This window comes from Strix aluco, chromosome 6 (assembly GCF_031877795.1).
Source record: "Strix aluco isolate bStrAlu1 chromosome 6, bStrAlu1.hap1, whole genome shotgun sequence".
NCBI classification, from domain to species: Eukaryota; Metazoa; Chordata; class Aves; order Strigiformes; family Strigidae; genus Strix; species Strix aluco.
In genome coordinates this window covers 21119928-21141536 of record NC_133936.1, presented here as the reverse complement: position 1 = coordinate 21141536, position 21609 = coordinate 21119928, and the positions used below count along the sequence as shown (strand labels likewise).

The 21609-nt window shown below is 40.4% G+C and overlaps 1 protein-coding gene across 4 annotated transcripts in view; it reads left to right on the top strand.

Annotated features, from left to right (window-relative positions):
* Nucleotides 1-18421: 18421 nt before the first annotated feature.
* The window catches only part of COBLL1 (cordon-bleu WH2 repeat protein like 1), a 91983-nt gene continuing 88795 nt past the window's right edge, over nucleotides 18422-21609 (top strand). For 2 of the 4 annotated variants that reach the window (XM_074828982.1, XM_074828981.1), the window contains exon 1: nucleotides 19114-19551. In XM_074828982.1, coding sequence (XP_074685083.1) covers nucleotides 19508-19551 — 44 coding nt within the window. In that variant the 5' untranslated portion in view covers nucleotides 19114-19507. Of the gene's footprint in view, nucleotides 18614-18904; nucleotides 19044-19113; nucleotides 19552-21609 lie in introns of those variants that run through there. The other 2 variants (XM_074828983.1, XM_074828984.1) reach the window with 2 other exon arrangements.

Here is a 21609-nt window from a genome sequence, read left to right as displayed (position 1 = left end):
GTTGAGATAATGTTTTACAAGTAATTGTTGCTTATGATGAGATTTGGTAACTTGTGCAACATCTTTTAGCCATTTCCTCTAATAAGTGGGATGGTGTCAATGTAGAATTATAATATAACATCCTATGCATCAAGACATCGCTAGGTGTTAGACAGAGTATCATGGGACTGGTACAAGTTTATGAAGAATATCACTGTGACCCAAGAGAAAGTCGTTAGTGTGGAAAGATGAACTAGGTAAAACCAGGCAACTAGATAGACTGTTGTGTGAAAATTTTTAACTTTCCTATTCTATAGAACAATGATAAATAAAAAGTTGTTTCTGTATTTTCATCATAGTATACCGACGCCTTTTACCTTTAGAGCACAAAACAAACCTTTAAACTGCTGTTTTGCAAATGCAAAAATAATGTCTTAATTGGAATATTAAAGGAATTGCAGAAGCATTTCTATTTATGTTATTCCAGGGTCTTCACTCCATTCATGAGCAACAGCCTTCTGCATGCTCTTTTACTTGGATTTAAATTTTTGTTATTCTCCACAGGGCTCCAAAGTCTCAATCCTGAACACACATAGTTAACTAAAAATGCAGAAACAGTCCCATTTACTTCAATATAAAAAAAGAAAAAAAGATTTAAGTGTTTGTTGAAATATTGTAGGAATATTGACCATTACACAGGATATATCCAGACTGACCACAGTATTCTGGGCAATAGACAAAGCACTTGTGGAATATGAATAAATTAATAATTCAATTGATAATTGTTAGTGACTATTCAATAATTCAATACTCTAATTAAATAACTGTTCAGCATATCAACAGACCAGCATTTTATATCTAGGCCTTCTAGGCTGTACCTTCAGTTTGATACTGAAACTAATTTTTATTTAAATTGATATTAAAAAAATACTTTAGTGCATTATATGTGTTTGTGGTATTTAAGTATATTTGTAAGAAGCTTGGGAAGAAAGTGGCAAGATTCAGATGCTCTCTTCTACACTGGACATTACAAAGCAATTCAAACTGGAAAGAAATTATCTGTAACAGAAAGCAAGTACAGATTTCTTATATTACAAAATATTTTGGAAAGTGCAAGTTAAGCAAATATTTATTTAGTGTTCTAGGGAAAAGGAGAAAAGAATGAGGCTCCAGATTTGCTAGTAGTTAACCCCATCAGAATCCAGACTCCTAACATGGGACGTTGTCATCTTGTCCTAGAGGAAATGTTAGGTCTTTCTCTTTCTGGAGTAGAGTAAAGAGAAAGACATGAAAAGCAGATGTCATTGTATTGCTGGGAGCAAGAGGTGAGCAAGAAGTAATCATGATGATACATTTGAGGGTGAGGTTCTCTCTTTGTAGATTTCTCTACAACTCTTTCCAGTAGTATCTGAGAATCTGCAAGAAGTAAAAGATGGCAGTGATATCTCTTCTTTCCTTGCTGACAAGAGTTGTGGTAGGGGTGACATATGGTACATTAAGATGAAAACAGTGGCCAAGTTGCTTTCATTTTCAGTGTACTTGAGAAACCTTTTCAGCTTAAAAACATCACTGTGACAGGCTTATCTCAACATATATTAACTGCAGAACAGCTATTTTAACCTTTCAACACATCTCCTCTATAGCCATCCATTTTTACATGAATTCTGTATTTCCTCTAGTATGATGATAATGCAGGACTTGTGGGAACTTTTAATAAATATGTAGCAAAATAAGTGATAAGTCAATACAGACCTGATACGTATCTAGATGTTACCAGGAGTTGAGAAATTTGGTTGTTGTTTTAGAAGCAGACCAGCAGATGGTGCTCAAAAATAACGGAGTTGTGATGATGCATTTTTAATTAATTTATTTTTCTTTTTTGTTCTTTATAGAATGGTTATTACACACATTTATTAATTAAATGGAAATGTGAGTAAGGATGGAAGAACAGAACACCCAACACTCCTTGGAAATCAGTTTCTGAATCCGTACTAGTTTTCTTCTAGCAATAATTGTTGGTTTTAATTTCATTATTTATCTTATTATATTACTTAATTTCACTTCAAATGTTAACAGTTTTGTCTTAAAAGTCTAGCTTTCCTTCTAGTCAGACTGAGATGGTTTGCCTTGTAGATTTAAGAATAATGGTAATGATATTTGGAGGGGTGATGGAAACTGCAGATGATAGTTATTAAATTAAAAAAAAAAAAATAGAAAAAGTCCCTACTTGAACTAAAGTTAAGCTGCAAAGATACACCAGTAAACTTAAGAGCCTTGGGAATTTTATACACAATATATTAACCATAAAACCTCCTCCAAATTATAAAATTCAATGTTAATTTCATATTCACGAAGCGAGCACTGGCCTGTGTTAAAATGCGGTAAAGTTAACATTCTCTGCCATCCTGTTAAGTCTCAGTCTGTGGCAGTGACAACCTGTTGACATGCTATATTCTAGATGCTGCGAATGATATGCCCAGGTACTTTGAAACCTGTCAGCTTTACAGTCCCTGCTTTCTTGGATATTTCACTTGCAGACACCTTGATAAATACCCACTTCACTTCATGCAACAGAGTGTGAAAAGGAACCTAGCTTGGGAGCTTTGGCAAACCCCACCTAAGGTGTGTAGTCTGTTTTTAATTAAATGTATTGGCAAGTTAATGAAGCTGGTTTGTTTGAATAGTAAAAGCTTAACGTTGGCAGTAACTGCCTTGAGGTAGCTGTACTGGAAGGAAAAGAGAGATTTGACAAAGAATCAAAAATGTGATAAATGGTATACTGGTGGTGGCATTTTGAGAAGGAAGGATGAATTAGACTGGTCTTTGGCAGGGCAGGGTTACAGTGCTAGCTTGCACATCAGTGGAGACAGCTACAGAGCTCACAATTAACGTAAGAAGCCTATGGCAAGTAACAAATTTTGGGTTACGTAAATTCCAGGAAAATGCAGGTAAAAGTATGTACTAAGTGGAATTTAGTAAGTAGAAATTATATGTGTGCATGTGCACACAGACACACACAAAACAATCAAAACAACCGATGCATTCTTTGGAAAGGGTAAAATGCAATTTAGAAGCAGGAAAAACTTGGAAAACAGATAATTTACTAAGCATGCAAATAAAACAAGGTACCAGCCTTTGTCTCTTGCTGCTAAACCCAGTTTTATAGACTTATGCTTAAAGATAGACTTTCTATTAGTGTTTCAACAGATGCATCAGGGGAGAAAAAGTAAAGATTTATTTGCTTTCTGTTAGGTTGCACATAAAAGGTGGGGCATTAGTACAGGACCTTCAAAAAAGCATTTTCAAATAATCCCAGCTCTTAAATTGCTTTGTATACTCCTCAGTGCTTGGCACACCTTCAGCATCCATAAGAAGCATGTGTCTCAGGTTTTCTGCTGTGAGCTACTGAGATTGCTGCATTTCCAGCAGGAAAAAAAAAAAAATTACTAAAATGTAAATTAGGATTCAATTCAAAACTGTGTGATCATACATACAATTTGATTTTTGTGAACTTTAAATATGACTTAAGATCTTTGATAGACTGAGAATGAATCAGATTACCCAGCAAGTCCAAAGCCATATATATGGAGACTGTCTGACTTTCAAGTATGCTGAAGGCATGAACAGGAAAAGAACGGTATTTTTGTAACTGCCAGTGTCACAATAATCCAGTTTGGAAGTTACGTATGCTGTGACATGTCTTTGAACTCAAAGCTGATCAAACAGTTTTCTGCTTCTCGGTTCTTATTCTGACGGCGTCTTAGGCTCCTGTATGTAGAACACCTCTCTTTGCTTTCTCAAATATAGGAATGAAGTAGTTTGTTCATGATGTTAGTGAACAGAGAAGCATTGTAATGGTTTATATTGATTTTGTGGACTGTATCATTACCTGAACTTCCACAGCAGTTAGGGACAGACACAAGCAAGTCATTTATCTATACAGCTAGGGTCTCTGAATGCAGGTATTACTCTGTAGCGCATATGAAGTTAGAACTGCAGCTCATATGCAGCTTGAAATCAAGGCCATTCGTTAGACTGAATCTACCCCAAGGCAAGAAGTTTTGGGCGTGTTCTCATGGAAGTGGTCAGGAGCTCCTTTGGAAATAACAAGGATAATGGTGACTATTAAAATTAAACATGGCCATAGATTTTTGTTTTGTCACACTGCCATCCTTTCTTGGTTTTGATTTTTAGTGCTTTTGTTGCTTTATTACTCTTGTTGCATATGACATTTACTGCGTTCCACAGGGTGTCCACCAGCCCTCTTATTCTTGTGTTTAAAAGCCTTATTTCCTGCTCTGATTTCATAATAGTGTTCAAACAGTTTTATTCACATTCATCTTTGACAAGGGGATGAGATCATTCTTCTCTTAAACTGAGTGCATATATTTATATTTTTGTTGATCTTATCCACAGTAGACTTGGCCAATCAGAAAACCAGCACAGATATGCTGAGATGGAGGTCATGGGGCTGAATGTCACAGAGTTCAGGCATGCAATAGTTGCTGACTGCTGTTTTTCTGTGGAGAATAGGAGATTGCTGTGACAGAGGCTCTGAAACCTCTGGCAACATGTAGTGGACAGAGACAGCAGTAGGCTCAGAGCAGACCTATATAAGCCTGATGGTTTAGCATCTGGCTTGATAATCTCTTCAGCAGGAAGCTATTTTCACCTGATGCTTGTGGGCTACCTAACATATGGTGTCCCCCACACTAAACTGACCCTTCAGGAAAATGCAGTATTGATACCTCAAAACCTGGCTCTTGCAGTAGGTGACTGAGGTTTTCGAGAGGAGACTAGTCTCTAGATCAGAGGCCAAATGGCACAGAACTGGTTATATCCACAGTACATATCAGTTGGCCCTTGGTGTCCCCTGGACAAAATAGATACTGCTCTGGCTCTAGGCATAATTTGTGTGTGCATGCACATGTGTGTCTGTGAGAGATTTTTTTTTTCAGCTCAAAATATTTGGAATGATGTGAAGGATGTGCAGCAGCTCATGGGACTGGTAAAACACTCATAGATAACATTATATGGAGGGTATGGGAAAGAGTACTGGCTGGGACAGTCAAACCACGCCAGGAGTGTTGTAACAGTTAAGCAGCACTGATGAACAAGGGTGCAGGGTTCAATCTCATTCCTATATAATTCAGCAGTATAGACACAATCTGCCTTTACGACTGGTGAAAATCTGTGATAGATTATCCACTATCAACGATATCAGGAGATACCACTGTATCATTTACAATATTCACACAATGTCAAAACAGGCTAATAAGTACTAATATAGTCTTGTTTGTTTAGTACCTACTTGCGCCAAGGAAGGTTTAGACTGGATATTAGGAAGCATTTCTTTACAGAACGGGTTGTTAGGCGTTGGAATGGGCTGCCCAGGGAGGTGGTGGAGTCCCCATCCCTGGAGGTGTTTTAGAGTAGGGTCAACATAGCACTTAGGGATATGGTGGAGTTGGGAACTGTCAGTGTTAGGTTAACGGTTGGACTAGATGATCTTCAAGGTCCTTTCCAACCTAGATGATTCTGTGATTCTGTAATAAATAGACAAACTGAAATCAATCGCAGAATTATAGCGGTTTCTTGTTCTACCTGCAGAGGGCATTCGTACTATTCAGTATGTCATTTCTCTCCAGTTGACAGTGAATTCAAGGGATTATTTGTGGTTATCTCAGTTAAGGGTGCATAAATCAGGAGCTTTGTGTTACTTGATTTACTGAGCATACCTGCCTTCTCTAAAGACTCTGAGAACCTATAGCTGGGTATATATGAAACAGCTGAAAAATGTGATTGTGAGAAGAGTTGTAAGAGACGATCAGGTATTTTCCTAAGCAAAAATACCATTTTGCTTGCCAAAATACTTTTTCATTTTAGTTACACAGTTTTTAAAATTATTTTTATTACTAATTTCTAACCCTTTGCATTTTAATAAATTTTTACACTTAATTTGTGCACAGTGCTAAACTCTTAAACTCCTTTTCAATAAAGTTACTCCACAGCTTGCACTGAACTTGCAGAGAGCAGCAAAAGTTGCAAACGTGAAAAATTTGAAAAAGACATAGTGAAATCAAGCTAAAGTGTAGAAAGATGGTATTTTATTTTCTTGGAACCAAGAAGCACAAGAGGGAAAAGACCATGATATCGGGACTATTAATCAAAACATTTTTCAAAGCATTTGTTTCAGTTTTAAATTTATTGTGAAAGTGATTATTGTTGTTTTCTTGAAGAGGGAGCATGCCCCTTTGGGAGGCTCAGGAAGTATCTTCATAAACCATCTCCCCATCCTGGAAGTGGCAAGGGCAAGGAATGTAGACTAGCTGGAAGAACAGGTCTGATAAATGGTAACCCAGGCCCATTGTATCAGACAATGGCAACTGCTGAACAAACACTGGCAGGGCAGTATTAGTCTGCACAAGAGACAAGCTGAAGCACAGAACACTTGAGATCCTATTCATGAGATAGTTGTTGATCCTTAGATGCCTCTGGAAGAGAAGATGACTGTCAGAAAGTTGGCAGTCTATAACAGTTGAGAATAGAGCTTTAAGAAACAGAGAAAGAGAGGAACAAGAGGAGTTTCCATCTCTTTTTGAGACTAGTCATTCTACTTTTGGGCATTCATTCTTATCACAAGCCATAAGACAATATTCTGAGAAAGTCTGTATTCATTATGTCAAAGTGACTGTGAAGTATATCACTGAGAATCCAGGGCACTGAAATGAGGATAAGGTGCTTGTCAGGAAGGTCATCCCTGGCAGCAGACGCACCTGTATTGCAGAACACAGTATCGCTAGAACTGCAGTTTCCTTTCATGTAATAATCCAGCGCGTATTCATGAAACTGAGAGTGACTGAATGCTATATTCCAACTTCTAAGTGCCTGACAGCTCTCCCCTTGGATGCATATATTTCTGTAGTCTCTTTATACTGTCACAAGCTGCTTGACACACAGCTTTCTCCTCTGAACTCTCATCAGCTCTCTGACAAAGCTTATTGACTATTCCATAGTGGAACTTACATAAATATTTGAGTGCAATCGCTGCAGATGGTGTGCTAAGACTTGCTGCTCTCAATCATATTTTTAATACAGAGGCCTTTCTGCTTATTCACACTTCCAGTAAAATAGTTTATGAGCCTTAACGATTTAAAAAGTGACTAGAGTTACAGTGATTGCCAGGTGGAAGAAATTGAGGAAGGCTTTTCTTGCTGGCTAACACAGAGATGTATTTCTGTAGAATCCCCCATGCTTACAATGGGTTCTATAATATTCTAGTAAATTAAATTTATGATGCCTACTGCATGTACCTAGGTATGGGAATACAAAAAGTACTCTTAGGTCTGCTGGGTCAGATGTTGCTAAAGAGATTAAATTGCAACAGTTACCTGACTTTTGTATGCCTCTGGGTAGTGAAAGGGAGGATGGGAGGAGTTGTTGGAACTTGCTGTTTGTTGCAAGTTTGGCAGGGGATTCTACCCATTCTATTATTCCTCCTCTCTGTTTCATGTACTGCAGATTAAACACGAGTACTATTCAAGCAGGATCTGCTGGTGAAGTAGATCCTGAAGCAGATAAGGAGTGAGATTTCTATCAGAAGTGGGAAAAGGCATTAATACCCCATTCCTTTACCACCAGTTCCATGGTGGCAATCATAAAAAATTTAACAGATTAGATTATAACTCCACTATTCCCAATGTTTTCACATGCCTACCATGTAAAGCTGAGGCCTGACTTCAGAGATGTTGGGTTGACTTTTACAATTCAGTAGAATTGCTGTGTTTTTTCATTGCACAAGGTGAAACCATTAATAATCTCTGGAAAGTATGTTTGGTCTTGATGAGACTTCTCACATAAAAATGATAAACTATATGCAAAAGCTAAAACATATACTACAATCAGATCCTGAGGTTTTCCTGTAATTTTCGGCATGCTTTTTTTCATACCTTGCTTTTACCATCTACTAATTTTCTCCTTCAATAAATTAAATCCTTTCTGTTAATCTGTAACTGAAGTAGACTGTTTGCAAATGAAATGCTACAGCTCTAATCAGATTGCTCTCTACTATGGCATTTTGCAATGTGTGATACTCACTCACTGGTATCTGGTGCAACCAGGAGAGATCTCTGGAAAGGCAGCTTTGCTGGATAAACACAAGGAGTAAACTGTGTTGCATGGAAGGATTTAAGAAATGGTATTTCACTTTCTTCTTCACAGCATCAGGTTAAAGTTGTCAAGGCTTAAGCACATTACAGATTCCTGGTGTTCTCTGTCATATCATACTGAACTTGGATACCTTTTCTGTGCTGTACTCTTGTTTTTTACCTGGATGATATTTGACTGGCACAGTCATCAGAGAAAGCTTCCAGGTTTTAGTCTTTTCTTAAGGAACTGTATACAGCTTAGATTCCTGTTTGTAAGAGTTAGCTGCACATAATTGCTGCAGCTCTTAAGAGAAGATTCTCTTCACAGTGACTGCGATAATGAATTCTGAACACTGCCCTCACTATCTCCCCAATGTTCAATTTTGCTGAAGATTGCAAAGTGTTTCTTTTCTTATCATAGGCCCCAGACGTCTAGGATTCTTTCACAGAAGTAACTTTCAGAATATATCTCATGATTTATTTTGGAGTTAAGAGAGAAACTCAGTTAAAACTAGAAAAATGGACATCTGTAAGGATAGAACTTCAATATATTACAAAAATGTTGCTTGGAAATCTGCCTCCTAGCTTTTTTTCTCCTTCAGCACTGTGGTTCAAATCTTTCTCTGAACTTAGAGAAAACTGTGTAATGTGTTCAAATATTACATTGAAAGAGCCGTCAGTTAAGGATGATCTTTGCAATGATCAGTAATTGTTATTGGTACCTAGTAAAATAGAGTTTACTTTTTGTCAGCTACACATTTATTCTGTAATTGATAATTTTTATCATAAGAAGGATTAAAAATCTGTTATTTTATTGAAAAACATGGGTGAAAGTAATTTCATTTTATATTCAGTAATTCTAACCAAAGATTGCAGTAGTCTAGATAATTAGAAATTTAGTTGTCCCTGCCATTTCAGTTTGAAAGTCCTAAATTCAGATTGATTCACATTCACTACCTTTCAGGTTTACGTAGGAATGATAGCTGCCTGATGAAGCTGCATCACTTTGCTTCTGTTCTTTTCATACATTAAGACAGTAACAAATCTGATTTCCTGACTCAGGCTTAGGCAGTTGATCATAGTCATCGGAGCGCAGACCTTGAAGAGTACTGGCATTAAAGTCTCTTACTCTTGACTAAGGATGAAATCGTGAGAAAATTCTTACTGCACTTTTCTTTATGCACTCTGAATTTTTGTTCCTCAATGGCATGTGAAGTGGAAAAAAGGTGGTTTGAAAAAGTAAAAAAAAAACAAAAAAAGGAATCGTTTATTTGCTAGAAATGATGACAAATAGTTATACAGTCTAGCCTAATAGTCACTCTGATCTAGAGAGGACAGAGTGAGTTGGGGATTAAAGCCTCAGTATGCAAAGTTAACCATCTGTCCAGCACAAGATCATTGTTTTTACTTGTGCCATGAATCTGTTCCTGTACCTTCATGTTCCTTAACCGTGTAGTCTGGCCTTGCCATTTTTACCTCTTAGTTGTCTTCCTCTCCTCTCAGTTTTCTTATTTTATGCTGCAAAATGTCATGTTTCTTTTTAACATTAATAATCACTGTCTATGTTTTAAGACAATTTCCTTCTGCCCTCACAGGAATCTTATCTCCTGAGCCATTGCGCAGATTTACGTCCCTGTTCTTTTTCATTCACTTTAAATGTTTCAAAAATTTTCTGCCCTTGGGCCAAGGATTTTCTAAGGTGCATCTTGAATTACTTAAAACGGGTTATGCAGCAGGGTTCTGTCTGTAAAATTGAAACAAGAGTTAGTTCGCTTGAAAAATGGTTGTGTGACTCAACCCAAATTGATATCATGTTGACCAGAGTCTACAGCTGCTTATTTCTCAAATGCAGTTTCATAAGTAGTAAAATAAAAAAGAACACAAACCATTTAGGGTGACTCTTTGTTTCGCCTTATTTTCTCCTCCTTCTGCATCTGGGCAGCTCAACCCTCTTTCAATCTTTTCTCTGTAACAGTTTGGCCTAAATAGACTCTGATGCATTTAATTAGCATATACATGTTTATCTTTGTGAATCTTAGCCTGGATTGAAGCCCAAGAACTTGTATTTGACTATAATGGGCTGACTTTTAAGGTTCAGCCAGGTCAATAAGCATTTCATACACTGCTAGGGAGAGATAAAACATCTCCTTGTCCCAGTGCTGTCACTTTCACACACACTGGCCTCAGAGCTGTTAATAAGGCCATTCAGCATCACCACTTTACATAGAGCCTCTAAAGTCAATACCCAAGAAAGCCATTCAGCAGAGCTGTAATTTACCTTCTAACACCACCAAACTGCCTTTACCAGCTCTTTGAATGCCTAATGATTGAAAGGTGTGGTGCATTACAATGTAAAAAATAAGACTGAAGGCAAAATCCTGAAATAATTACAGTAGGTTCAAAGAAACCACAGACATCTATAGCACTCCTTTAACTTTATTAAAAAATGAGGCCTTTCTCTTTTAAAGTTAGACTTCCAAATATATCTAAAGAACGTCAGAACATGAGAATGGCCTCTATGTCAGACCGAATGTCTTATCTAGCCTGGTATCCTGTCTCAGACAATGTCCAAAAATGAATGTTGAGGGAACACTATAAATGAAGGGAAAGCATATATACTTCCACAAATATTCCTATCGTCAGGCAGTCTGTGGTTCAGGAACTTCCTGAGCCATAGATGGTTCTTTGTATTTAATAACTCTTGATGGATTTCTTTCCCACTGACTTGCCCAGTCTTCTCCAGGAAGAGATAGGGGAGATAAAACTGATGCTCTTTTAATTTTCTAACCTTTATTTCTGGGAAAAACATTGGCCCCATTCCACAAAGTCAGAAATAGCTGCATTGCTGTTATAGCAGCTGAGTGGCCTATGGCTCCAGTATAGAATGATGATGGCAATTTCACATCTTCTGGCATAAAGTGTGACACTGGAGCTAGACATTGGTCATGGAGTGGGACTGACTGATGCATTCAAAATCTTTTTGCTGTATTTAGACGTTTTTTTCTTTTCAAAGGAAAAGGTTAAAAATACCTTTAATAAGCTACTTAAAAGTTGAATCTTCAGATCTTTTAATCATGCAGTTGTATTGCTATGCATAAAACATTGCACAGTCTTCTAAATCTGGCCTAATGCCCAAGTCAAATTGGTTGAGCTAGGGGCATTTCTGTTGCTGGTTCCATATGGAGCATTTAAAGCTCTAGCCTACCTAGCTTGTTTGTTGTTTTTCTTTTAACTTTATTTTAAATGAAAATATCTTCACAATTTCATGCAACATTAGTCTCCGATTAGTACACAGTACTTAACTAGAGTGAATTAATAGACGTTAACGTACAGTAAAAAGCAACGTAAACTGCTGCATGTATACATAGTAATTAGCATGTGAGAATTCTAAGCATCACTATACTTGGTTTTATGCCATAGTAAACAGAACAAAACCAAACTAGGTTGTTAAGCCTTTTTTTCCCTCCTGACTGTATAAGATGCAAATGAAACTTTCCAAACCGTGCCATACTCAGTGGATACTAAGCAGTGACTTCAGCAGTTTGGAGGGAAGGAAGAATGAAATAACAGCAGCTCTGATGCCAGGAAGAGTGCTTTCCCTGGTGTATAGACACAATCCCTCCATTAAAAAATTGGGAAAACTAGTGATAGAAAATGCTCCATACATTTCTTAAATAAAATTAAACTTAGCTAAAATTTAACTGCTTAAATTAGAAGCATTTCAAGATGCTGAATATATACACTGTAGCTTAGTAAATCAATAGCAAATAGATATGCATACAAGTCATATTTTTATACAACACACTCAGACAGCTTTCTCAGTCTGTTGCCATGGGCTTATTGTTATGTGTGAGACTGCTGCTTAATTACCATTTTTTGTTTACAGGGCAGATACAGTGATATCTATACTGGTGCATACTTACCAGAGAATATACTTGTACTACCCTTGAGCTATCCTGTCCTGTGTACTGCTGCTAAACATAGCCACAGAGATAAAGAATTTTGCTTCTACATTCTCCAGGAAACCTGGCTCTGAAAATTAGTTGTTAGCCCATGCTGAGCTTCATGCAGCTGCTAGTTTCAAACTGTCTTTGACACGTCTGCACAAGTTGTGTTGACTCTACATAGATGCTTACTAATGAGGTAATTCTGTAAGGAGACACTGGCAATCTGCAGAAAAGAAACAGTCAAAGCTGGGCTTTGAAATTACTTTGAATTATTTATGAAAACTCTTAAACTGAGATCAGTAATAATTTTCAGCTGAAGACCTCAAAGAATTTCTGCAGCCGATGTTTCATCTCCCCCTGATGAGGCAAATACTAGACATAAAGCCACATTCAGCTGTAATACACAGCCTTGAGCTCCCATTTGGGTTCATTCTTGCTTCTTAGAATCATAGCGATAAGTGATATACTTGGAAAATGTGTTTGAAAAGGTTGTGGGAATTATCACAGTTGGTAAACTCTGCCAGGTACTCCAACTGAAACCTTTTTGTAAGTACCTGTTCATTACTTTTATTCAAATGTTTATTGGAAAAAAAGTCCGGCTTTCTAAAAGTTTAGAGCACTAATAATTTCTGGATCTATGAAGCAGCATATGTACCTACAGTGTGGCTTAAATAGAACTTGGTGCATTGTTGTATGCTTGAAACTGCCACCATTCGAAGGTGGGATGAGCCTCTTTTGACAAATAGACAATAGACTTCTCCAGGTCCCTAGAATTCACCATATGCAGATGTGACTGGAATTATCTTGGATCTGTCTGTGCTGAACATCTCAGTGCTATCTTGTGTTTAAAATAGACATGATAAATACTCCCCTTTGGAGCTCTGTTGTGGGGTCCATTCCAGCAGTAGGTCCCTAAAGCATACCTGGATAAGTGTGCTGCACACAGAACAGCGTCTATTTCTTGTTAGCATTCCAGAGGAAGAGTGCCTCTTCCCTGTCTCCCCATTTGTTCAGTTATCTAATCAGAGCATGCAGTTCATAACATCCAACTTAAGTATTTAACTCCCTCTCCATGCTTCAAACGTATCTTAAACATATGGCACTAGATTCCACCTAAATGTATGTAGTGCCTCAGAGGATGTACTGAAAGCGTGAGCCCTGTAAAGTTACCCTGGCTAGTTCTGAGTGAGCTAGCTGAAGTATCAAGAGATACAAATTTGTGCAGCATAAAGCTTCTCCTGGGCTTACATGTATTGCTTTCACAACGCAGTACAACCATAGCAATATAGCTTTCAGGACCTAAGAGAACTACTCTACCAATAGCTTAGCTATTGCTACATTTTCTGCATCTCCATTGAAGAAATTCCCAAATCTCTTTTGGATCTAAGTGTTATTTTTCTAATAGAAAAAGGATATGTTTCTTGTAGTGTTATTGTATGATACAGCAAGACATAAGCTAATGCATTACTAATCACTTGAACAAATATTATGAATGTATTTTTTTTCAAAGGTGTTTTTCTTCATAAATATTTTTTACTGTTTAGACTTTACAGACTTCAGTGTTGAGGATTTTTTCAGGGCATATTTTCCTAGTTATATATGAACTATATGAATTTGTAAATTTAGTGCATGATAGCAATTCAGTGAACTTGCAGTTTCTTCTAAATCCTAGGTAAGCTTAACATTTAAATTCATTCTCATCTATCCTTCATTGCAACTACTGTGGTTAACATGATTTGAAAGCATTATACAAAGCTGTTTTAAAAAATAATTAACATTGCAACAGGATACTTCAGGGCATATGTGATTCTATATCTTAAATCACTCACTACTCCGCATCATCTGAGGCTTTCTAATATTACTGAAGTGCAAAGTTATTCCACATGAGAACCTCACTAATTGTTATTTAATGCATTCCCAAAAATACTGTTCAACAAACAAAATAACTTACAAATCATGACATGTAATGTGGTAAAACATTCACCTTGATGATCCAAAGGCAAAAATAAAACACTAGCAGAGTAAAAACATCACTTAGCAATGGGAATGCATCACAGTATCATGGTAATCTTAAATATGACGCAAAAAGGACAATGTATCTCTAAGAAAGTAAATGCCTGCAATGTACACATGAGGAGCAAAATATAGTTGGGACAGTATTAAAGAAAGAAATTCTTTTTGGATCTAATCCTGCATTTACTATTATATGTGGTAGCAACTATTGGGAAAACCCTCATAAAAGGCAAAAATTACTTAGTTCTATACCTGACAGTGTTTAGGGTACCTTTTTGTAGTCTTTGTAGTTCATTTATCAGGCCAAAGCATTAAACAGACAACTGCATTGCATACAACTTAGAATAACGTGATCCGTCTCCTTCCCAGGGTGAAACCTGTCTTTGTGTAGATGGCCAGCATAGATATGACTTACATATAAATTATTAACATATAGCATTAAACACAAAGACTAAACGGTACTATCTGTGTAACCCTGTTTAGGTTAGCAGTGTCTGTGATGCTTTAGTTACTGTAATAGACGCCATTGCAAAGCAGTACACCAGTACAAACTCAGCTGTAGGGTAATTTTAATATTACTTTGGATCACATAGCACAGTTCTAACTTGAACTATTTTCTACTTTTTCCTTGTGTAAGAGGAGAGAAATCATTGTTTTATATATTCCATTGCACTTCAACAATCAACTGGTCCAAGTGGTCAGGCAGTTGGACTAGGTGATCATCGTAGGTCCCTCCCAACTGAACTCCTCTATTCTAATTAGAAAAAATCAGGAGCCCTACTATACACTGAATATAAATCCATCAACATATTGCATAGGATGTCTTTATGCTCAGATGTTTATCAAATCCATGTATCAGTGCCCTACTTGGTAAATCTCAGATGCAGATTTTGAGCCTACTCATGTTAAAACCGATTTTATAATTTTCTGTGTACTTAAAAATATAGCATCCACCCAGGCAGATGCCTTTTATTATTGTCATCCAATTTGCTTTAAGATCATCTGCTGATGAGAGTAGAGAATACAACTAGTTGTGATATAAAGTAGTGCTCTCCCAGTTGTGCTGTTAACTAGCTGTGATTTTAGCAAATTGCATAATCTCCGGGCACCGAGGTTATTTAACATGAGAAATAGAAATAATAATTTTAATTTCTTTATGGTGGTAACATTTTACTATTTAGAAATGCTCCCTGAGCTCCTTAGAGAAAAGGTGTTAACAAAATGCTTACTGTTCCTCTTGTGTATTTATAGATGAGGTGTGTATAGTGTTTTTCAATTAAAATGCACAGTTTAGATGGGCACAAAAACCTGTCCCTGTGCCTACAGCAATACTTTCAGTGGCTATATGCATGTGTGTGCATGCTTCCCAAAACCTCACCCACATGCTGGAATGCAAACACAGAAAAGGCAACTGTTCAACAGGATGCGATGTAAACTGATTGCCTGCTCTGAAGAAAAAAATTACATACAGATTTAGTTTTCATTTAAACAAAATTTAGAGTCATATAATAATTCCTTGTTTTATCCTTATACTACAAGGGTAAAAACCTGATTTTTATCATGTCTGCTCTACTGGCAGAATAGAACAGCTCAGCTTTCTAATATATTTTAATGATGCATCATAAAATTAATTTAACAAGGAAAACACCCTTCAATTCCATATTCTATTTCACACCTACTTTGCACAATATTATTCAAAACAACTACTGTGTGATACAGTATGATTTTCTATGTACAGAACTACATTAAGAGAGCATTCAGGTTACATCCTTAAATCACGAAATGCCACTAATATGCTGTTATATATGAATAAATTTAAAAAGAAAGACTTTGTAAACAGGCAACAGTGAAAAATATCGTAAGACTCCTGTGGTTTGTTTAACACTTCTAATAGCTTTCACCACAGGCAATAATGGGCATACCTGTTTGAAAATCATACGGTCTATTAGGTTTCTACAGCATCTTTCATCCCAAAATATTTGTATTCCACATTTCTGGCAACCTCTTGAACAGAGGAGAGCAACCACCAGCACTATCCTACTGTGTGGGTAGAGGCATGGAGATTTTTCCAAAGCCATCTAGGACAACTCCTGACTGTTATGAAAAATGCCATGGGATGTTACTGCTTTTTCAGAACAGGCAGGATTTTGTTTTTAGTAATTTAACTTGTATGAAAAACCCATGCTTAGTAAGGTGGCTGGCACTTCATGTCTCCACCTAAGGTAGAGGTTCTCCTTCAAATAGCAGTTGGAATTAACAGTTCTCACAACAAGCATAACTTGAAGGTTATGCTAACTGTAAGCAGAACGGGGTATTAATCTGCAAACATTTGTACTGAATATACAATGGTACCAAGTACATTCACTGAGTGCAGCGGGTGGCGGGTTGTCACGTGGATTAATGCCTCCAGCTAATGATTGTTTTACCTCAAACCATAGACAAAGGATGACATTATTGCAACTGTGCAATTAATAACCTGCCACTTTGTTAACTGCTACAATGATATCTTCACAGATAAGCTTGAAGAAACTAGGGAACTTTTCTTTAAATGTTCTTTCTTTGCACTATTCAATAGGAGAGACATCAATAGTGTATTAATACCCCATTTACTCAATATTCCCTCTTGCAGCCTTCTGTTTATTGTGTATGAGAGTTACATTTGCTTTATATGAGCAACATTTTGAGTTCAGGACAAAGATGTGAACTTTTTAAAAATAAAAGCGTAAGAAAAGAGAGTTTGACTCTGTCATCATCTTACGAAACTTGAACACAGAACTGATTTTCTATTTTTAAAAACCAAAGTGCCATAGGAGTCTAGAATTTGTTTTTAAAATCTGAGATCCCTATGACAAATGGTATTTCATAAACCCCACTATTTTAAGTGTAGTCATCATAAAACTCACTGCAGAACATGGCCTGCAGGCACTCAAGTTTAGAGCCTACAGTGTTTCTAGGGATCAGCATTTCAGACATGTTTAGTTAACAACCGAGATTTGAATAAGACTAGAGGAAGTGTAAGAAGATAAGCATAACCTCTCTCCTCTTAAGTGTGATTGGCATTATTCGGTTAACTGCTTTTTTAGATAATTCCCCAATCTCTATTGGAAATTGCCACCAATAACTTTTTTTAGGTCATTTCCCTGATGTCACTTTTCTCCCTGGCACTGCTGAGTTTCTGTGATTAGCCCATGTGAGCTATTCCATAGACTGCAATCTTCATGGCATTAGTACTTGCCAAAAGAATTAGACTATGGCATATAGTGATTTTCAAATGAGATTTTGAAGAGAATGGTACAACAGTACCTTGTCTGTTAGTGATCTAGCAAAGTTTATGAGAAGGGATGACAACATCACACCAAATTATGTAATTATTCTAACTAATATACAATCAACTACGACGGTCTTCAGTTCAGTTGGAACAACACTGTAGTGTTGAATCATTCACACCTTGGGAGTTTCATTACCATTTAGAAGATGCAGTCACTTCATAGTTTTGACCAAGAAGTACCGGGTTGGAAACATGAAGTTCTTTAGTACTTAAACTGAGGCTGCGGTCTGAATGCAGAAAGTTACCCTGCCCTTACTGTAGGAACAGTCAACATACAAAGAAATTATTTGTCAACCTTCATCCTAACCTAGGAAGTGGCCAAACCGTTTGTGGAGCCTGAGAAAAGAAAGCGGACTGCCAAAAGAGAAAAAGGGTCAGACTTACAGAAGGTCTTTAGTGGGGTTGTTCTTGAGATTCTTCTTACTGATCAATTTGTTGAACACCGTCTCTTTGAAAACTGAACCATGGAAAATCCATCTGACTCATCAGTGATTAATTTTTTGGTTTAAGAAATGTACACTGATTAACGGGGTGTGCCTGATAATGGCATGTGGTTATTCAGGGTGTGAACAACCTCTAGGGTCTGACAAAACAGGCAGCTTCAGGGTTATTTAATCTATTGAGGAAGGAGAAAATGAAAGCAGAAAATGTTTATTGAAGAAGCACAGTACAAATGAGAAGGGCATACAGGGAGAAGCAAAATGTTGTTATAGGATCTGTATTATACTATATACAGTATTATGCTAGACAATGTCCATATTAGGAATAATATTAAAATAGAATGGTCAATTATAACAATATCTGGGCAATTATTTTTGCCCAGATATGTAATCTCAGAACTAGTCAGAAAAAGGGCATTTATGCTAGAATGCAATGTTCTACTTTTTCCGTGTGGGGAAAAAAAAAAAAAAGGTGTAAACGCTTTGTCCGTTGGCTGTTTTCCAACTTCTGTTAAGCACTGGCCAAAATATTACCTGCATAAAGGGTTGGATGTTACTGTGCAGCATCATGTCCCGACCCCCCGGCGCGGCTGGGGAGGTGCTCCGTGCTGACACGGGCGAGTAGCGCGGTCCTGCCAGGTCTGCTCACCGGGTACTGGCCAGGGAGCAGCCGGTCACACAGAAAAGGCTCCAGTGCCGTCATGCTCAAAGCGCAAAGCGAAGACCGTGCCCGAAACCGCTCCTAACACCGGCACTCAGGTACCGGCGGCACGGGTGGGTCCCGCTGCAGCCGGCGCGGGGCCGCGGGGGGCAGCGGCGCGGAACCTGCCCCGCACACGCCCGGCCCTGGGCGGCGGGCGCAGGGCGAGCGGCCTCTGAGCCCCGGGCAGGGCGCTGGGCCGGGGGGCGCTGGGTTCCCACCGCGGAGCCTGGCCGCCGCCCCGGGCGCCCCGCCCGGCTCTCCCCACCTGCGGGGGCTTCGCCCCGCGCCCTGGTGGCTGGAATGGGGAAGGGCTGAGCCCGAGGCGGCGGCCGGGACACTTTGCTCGGGGAGAGGAAAATTCCAGCCGAGAGGAGCGGAGCGGCCCTGCCCTGCCCCCGCTGGCCGCTGACAGCCCGCGGCCGGGACCGGGGCCGGGGCCGAGCGGAGTCCCCGCAGCGGCCGGGCCGCCACTGGAGGGAGAGACGGGTGCGTGGGGGCGGCCGGCAGCGAGAGGGAGGGAGGGAGGGAGGAGCTGGGACGGGAACAGGGAGTCTCTGTTTCTCCGCGGGTGCCGGAGTGGGGAACACTCCGCGTTTCAAGTTTCTCGCCGCGAAGTGGGTTTTTTTGCTTTTGTGTTCTTTGGTTTGTTTGTTTTGTTTTGTTTTTTCCACCTCCGCGCAAGGTGTGGTCAGCGAGCGGCCGGCCCGGCGCAGGCAGCCCCGCGCAGCCCTGTCCGTGGCTGCCGCCGCCGCCCCGGGAAGACGCCCCATGGCCGCGCTGTAAACAGCGGGGAATGCCCGGGCTCGGGGGCTCGGTGGCGCCAGAGCGGGGCCATCTTCCTCCGCCTGTCCCGAGCAGGTGAGGTGGGAGCCGAGACGAGGCGAGGCGGGTCCCCGCGGCTGCGCCCGCCCTGCCACCGAGAGCCGCCCTCCGCTCCCTCAGCCGCCGGCATGGACGGCCGCGCTCAGCCGGCGGCCGCCGCACCGCCCTCGGGGTAAGCACTGCTCGCCCCGCCGGTGGGAGGCGCGGGCGCCTCCCGGAGTCCGCGGGGCAGCCGGCGGGGAGCCGCGGTCACGCCGGGCCGGGTGCGGGGCGGGCGAGGCTGGTGCTGTGCGCGCCCGGCTGTGAGGTGCAGTGTCTCGGGGGGAACCGCGGGCGAGAGGCGGCTCCCCAGCGTTGGGGGGCGGGTGCGTGCGCCCCGTCCCGCGGCGGCCGGGGCGAGGCGGAAGCTGCGGCGGCCGCGCCGAGCCGGGAGCGGGGAGGCGGAGGCAGCGGGAGCGGCGCGACCGTTAAACGGCTGCGGCGGGAGCGGGCGGGCCGAGCGCCGCCTCCCGCGCCCCGACGGCAGCGGGGCTGGCTGCCCTGGCTGGAAGCGGGCTCTGCGGCGGGACAAGCGCGCCGGGTCGGCGGTGCCCGGCTGAGCAGCGGCGTGTTCCTGGGGGCTGCCGCGCCAGCCCTCGCCCCTGCCCGGGGGCATTTCGGCGGGGACGGGCCGTGGGCTGCCGGCGTCGCCGCCGGGCGGCCAGGAGCCGCCTGTGCGGTACCCGTCGGGCTCGGCCCCTCGGGGAAATCGCCGTAACGCGGAGGGGACCGGCCCGCCCTCCCGTCAGGTGTGCGCGGGGTGGCGGGGGGGCCTCTGCCTGGGAGGGGGGGTGGCGGTGTGGGAGAGCTGGGCCCTTCCCGGGGCCTTGGAAACTGCCCGCCTTGGAAGAGGGAGAAAAAATAAACAAGCAGCGTCTGTTGGAAGAAGGGAAAGGGTGGGTGTGTTTGCTTTTACAGGTTAGGCTCCTCCGACAAATTGCTTATAGTCTGTCAGAAAGTGTAACTTTAAAGAATGTGTTTTTAAATTTAAGTAAAACTTCCCCACTTACAGCTCAGGAGCAGGAGGACTTCCCGTTGAGTTAAGCAGTCAGGTGTGTTTGAAGACAATTAATTCAGTCAGTAACTTCAGTAGGAACTTGAGGGTTTCAAAATACTGGCAAGACTGCTGGAGTTATCTGTAAATAGAAGGGACAAAACACATGGTGAGCGTATTTTTTTAACACCAAGACTTTCTTGAAGCTTCTGTATTATATGCAAAAATGGATTAATTGGATTTCTGACCAAGTGAATGCGGGATGAACAGCTGCAGCTGATGGTAACTTACTCTAGTATTTGCAGTAGCAATCAGATCAGTTTCAAGTCATGTCTGTAGTGAATATGGAAGACTCGTAGAGGAGGGGTATTTATTCACTTAGGGCCTTGTGGCAATTCCACGTTTACATATGGCGATTGAGAAATGAAGTTTGTGGTGTTAGTCAATGTAGAAGGTATAATTACAGTATAGATAATTATTGCATTTTTAAGACTTTGGGTGCGTAAGCACAGTTGAAAGGATTGAGCATAGGATAATAGAGCACGTAACCAGGTTAGGAAGTGACTAAAACAGTATGTCTTGAAGGGCCTCAGTTTTACTTGTGGGCAGGAACATGAAAACAAGCAAAAAGGCACAATTAAAATGTTGGTTATTCTGACAGTTTCTCTAGGCCTGTTGCCTGCCATAAAGCAGTTGGTTATACTGAATTTTGGCTGCTGCTTGTCTTATCTAAGTCAGGAAAAGTAGTCTGTTCCCTTAATGTGACTTCAAGCATCTGTCAGCATTCACATCTCAGTTTTGAAAAAGATGTAGCTAACAGCAGTGCTCATTTGCGTTAGCCCTGCGGATATATTTTCAGGCCTTTTATCAGCTGTTCCCATGTAATTTGGTACTTAGGAAATAAATTTACCATTCTTTTCTTGTTACAACAAGAGTTCTTTATTGGCAGTCTTAATTACTTCCTGAAGATGGTCTCATTTGCTCATTCAAACAGTGGATTTGAGGAAAAAAATCTGGATATACCAGCAAAAGTGGCAACTCCCAGTTTACTGAAAATGATCCACAGATACATTTTTGAATAGTAAGCAGTACTGCAGTTCTCTCTCTGAGACGATAGGAAAAATTGTGCAATCTGGGAAGAATTTCAGTTGAAATAGCAATTTTCTTTAAATGTATTACCAAATGATGTGATACTGC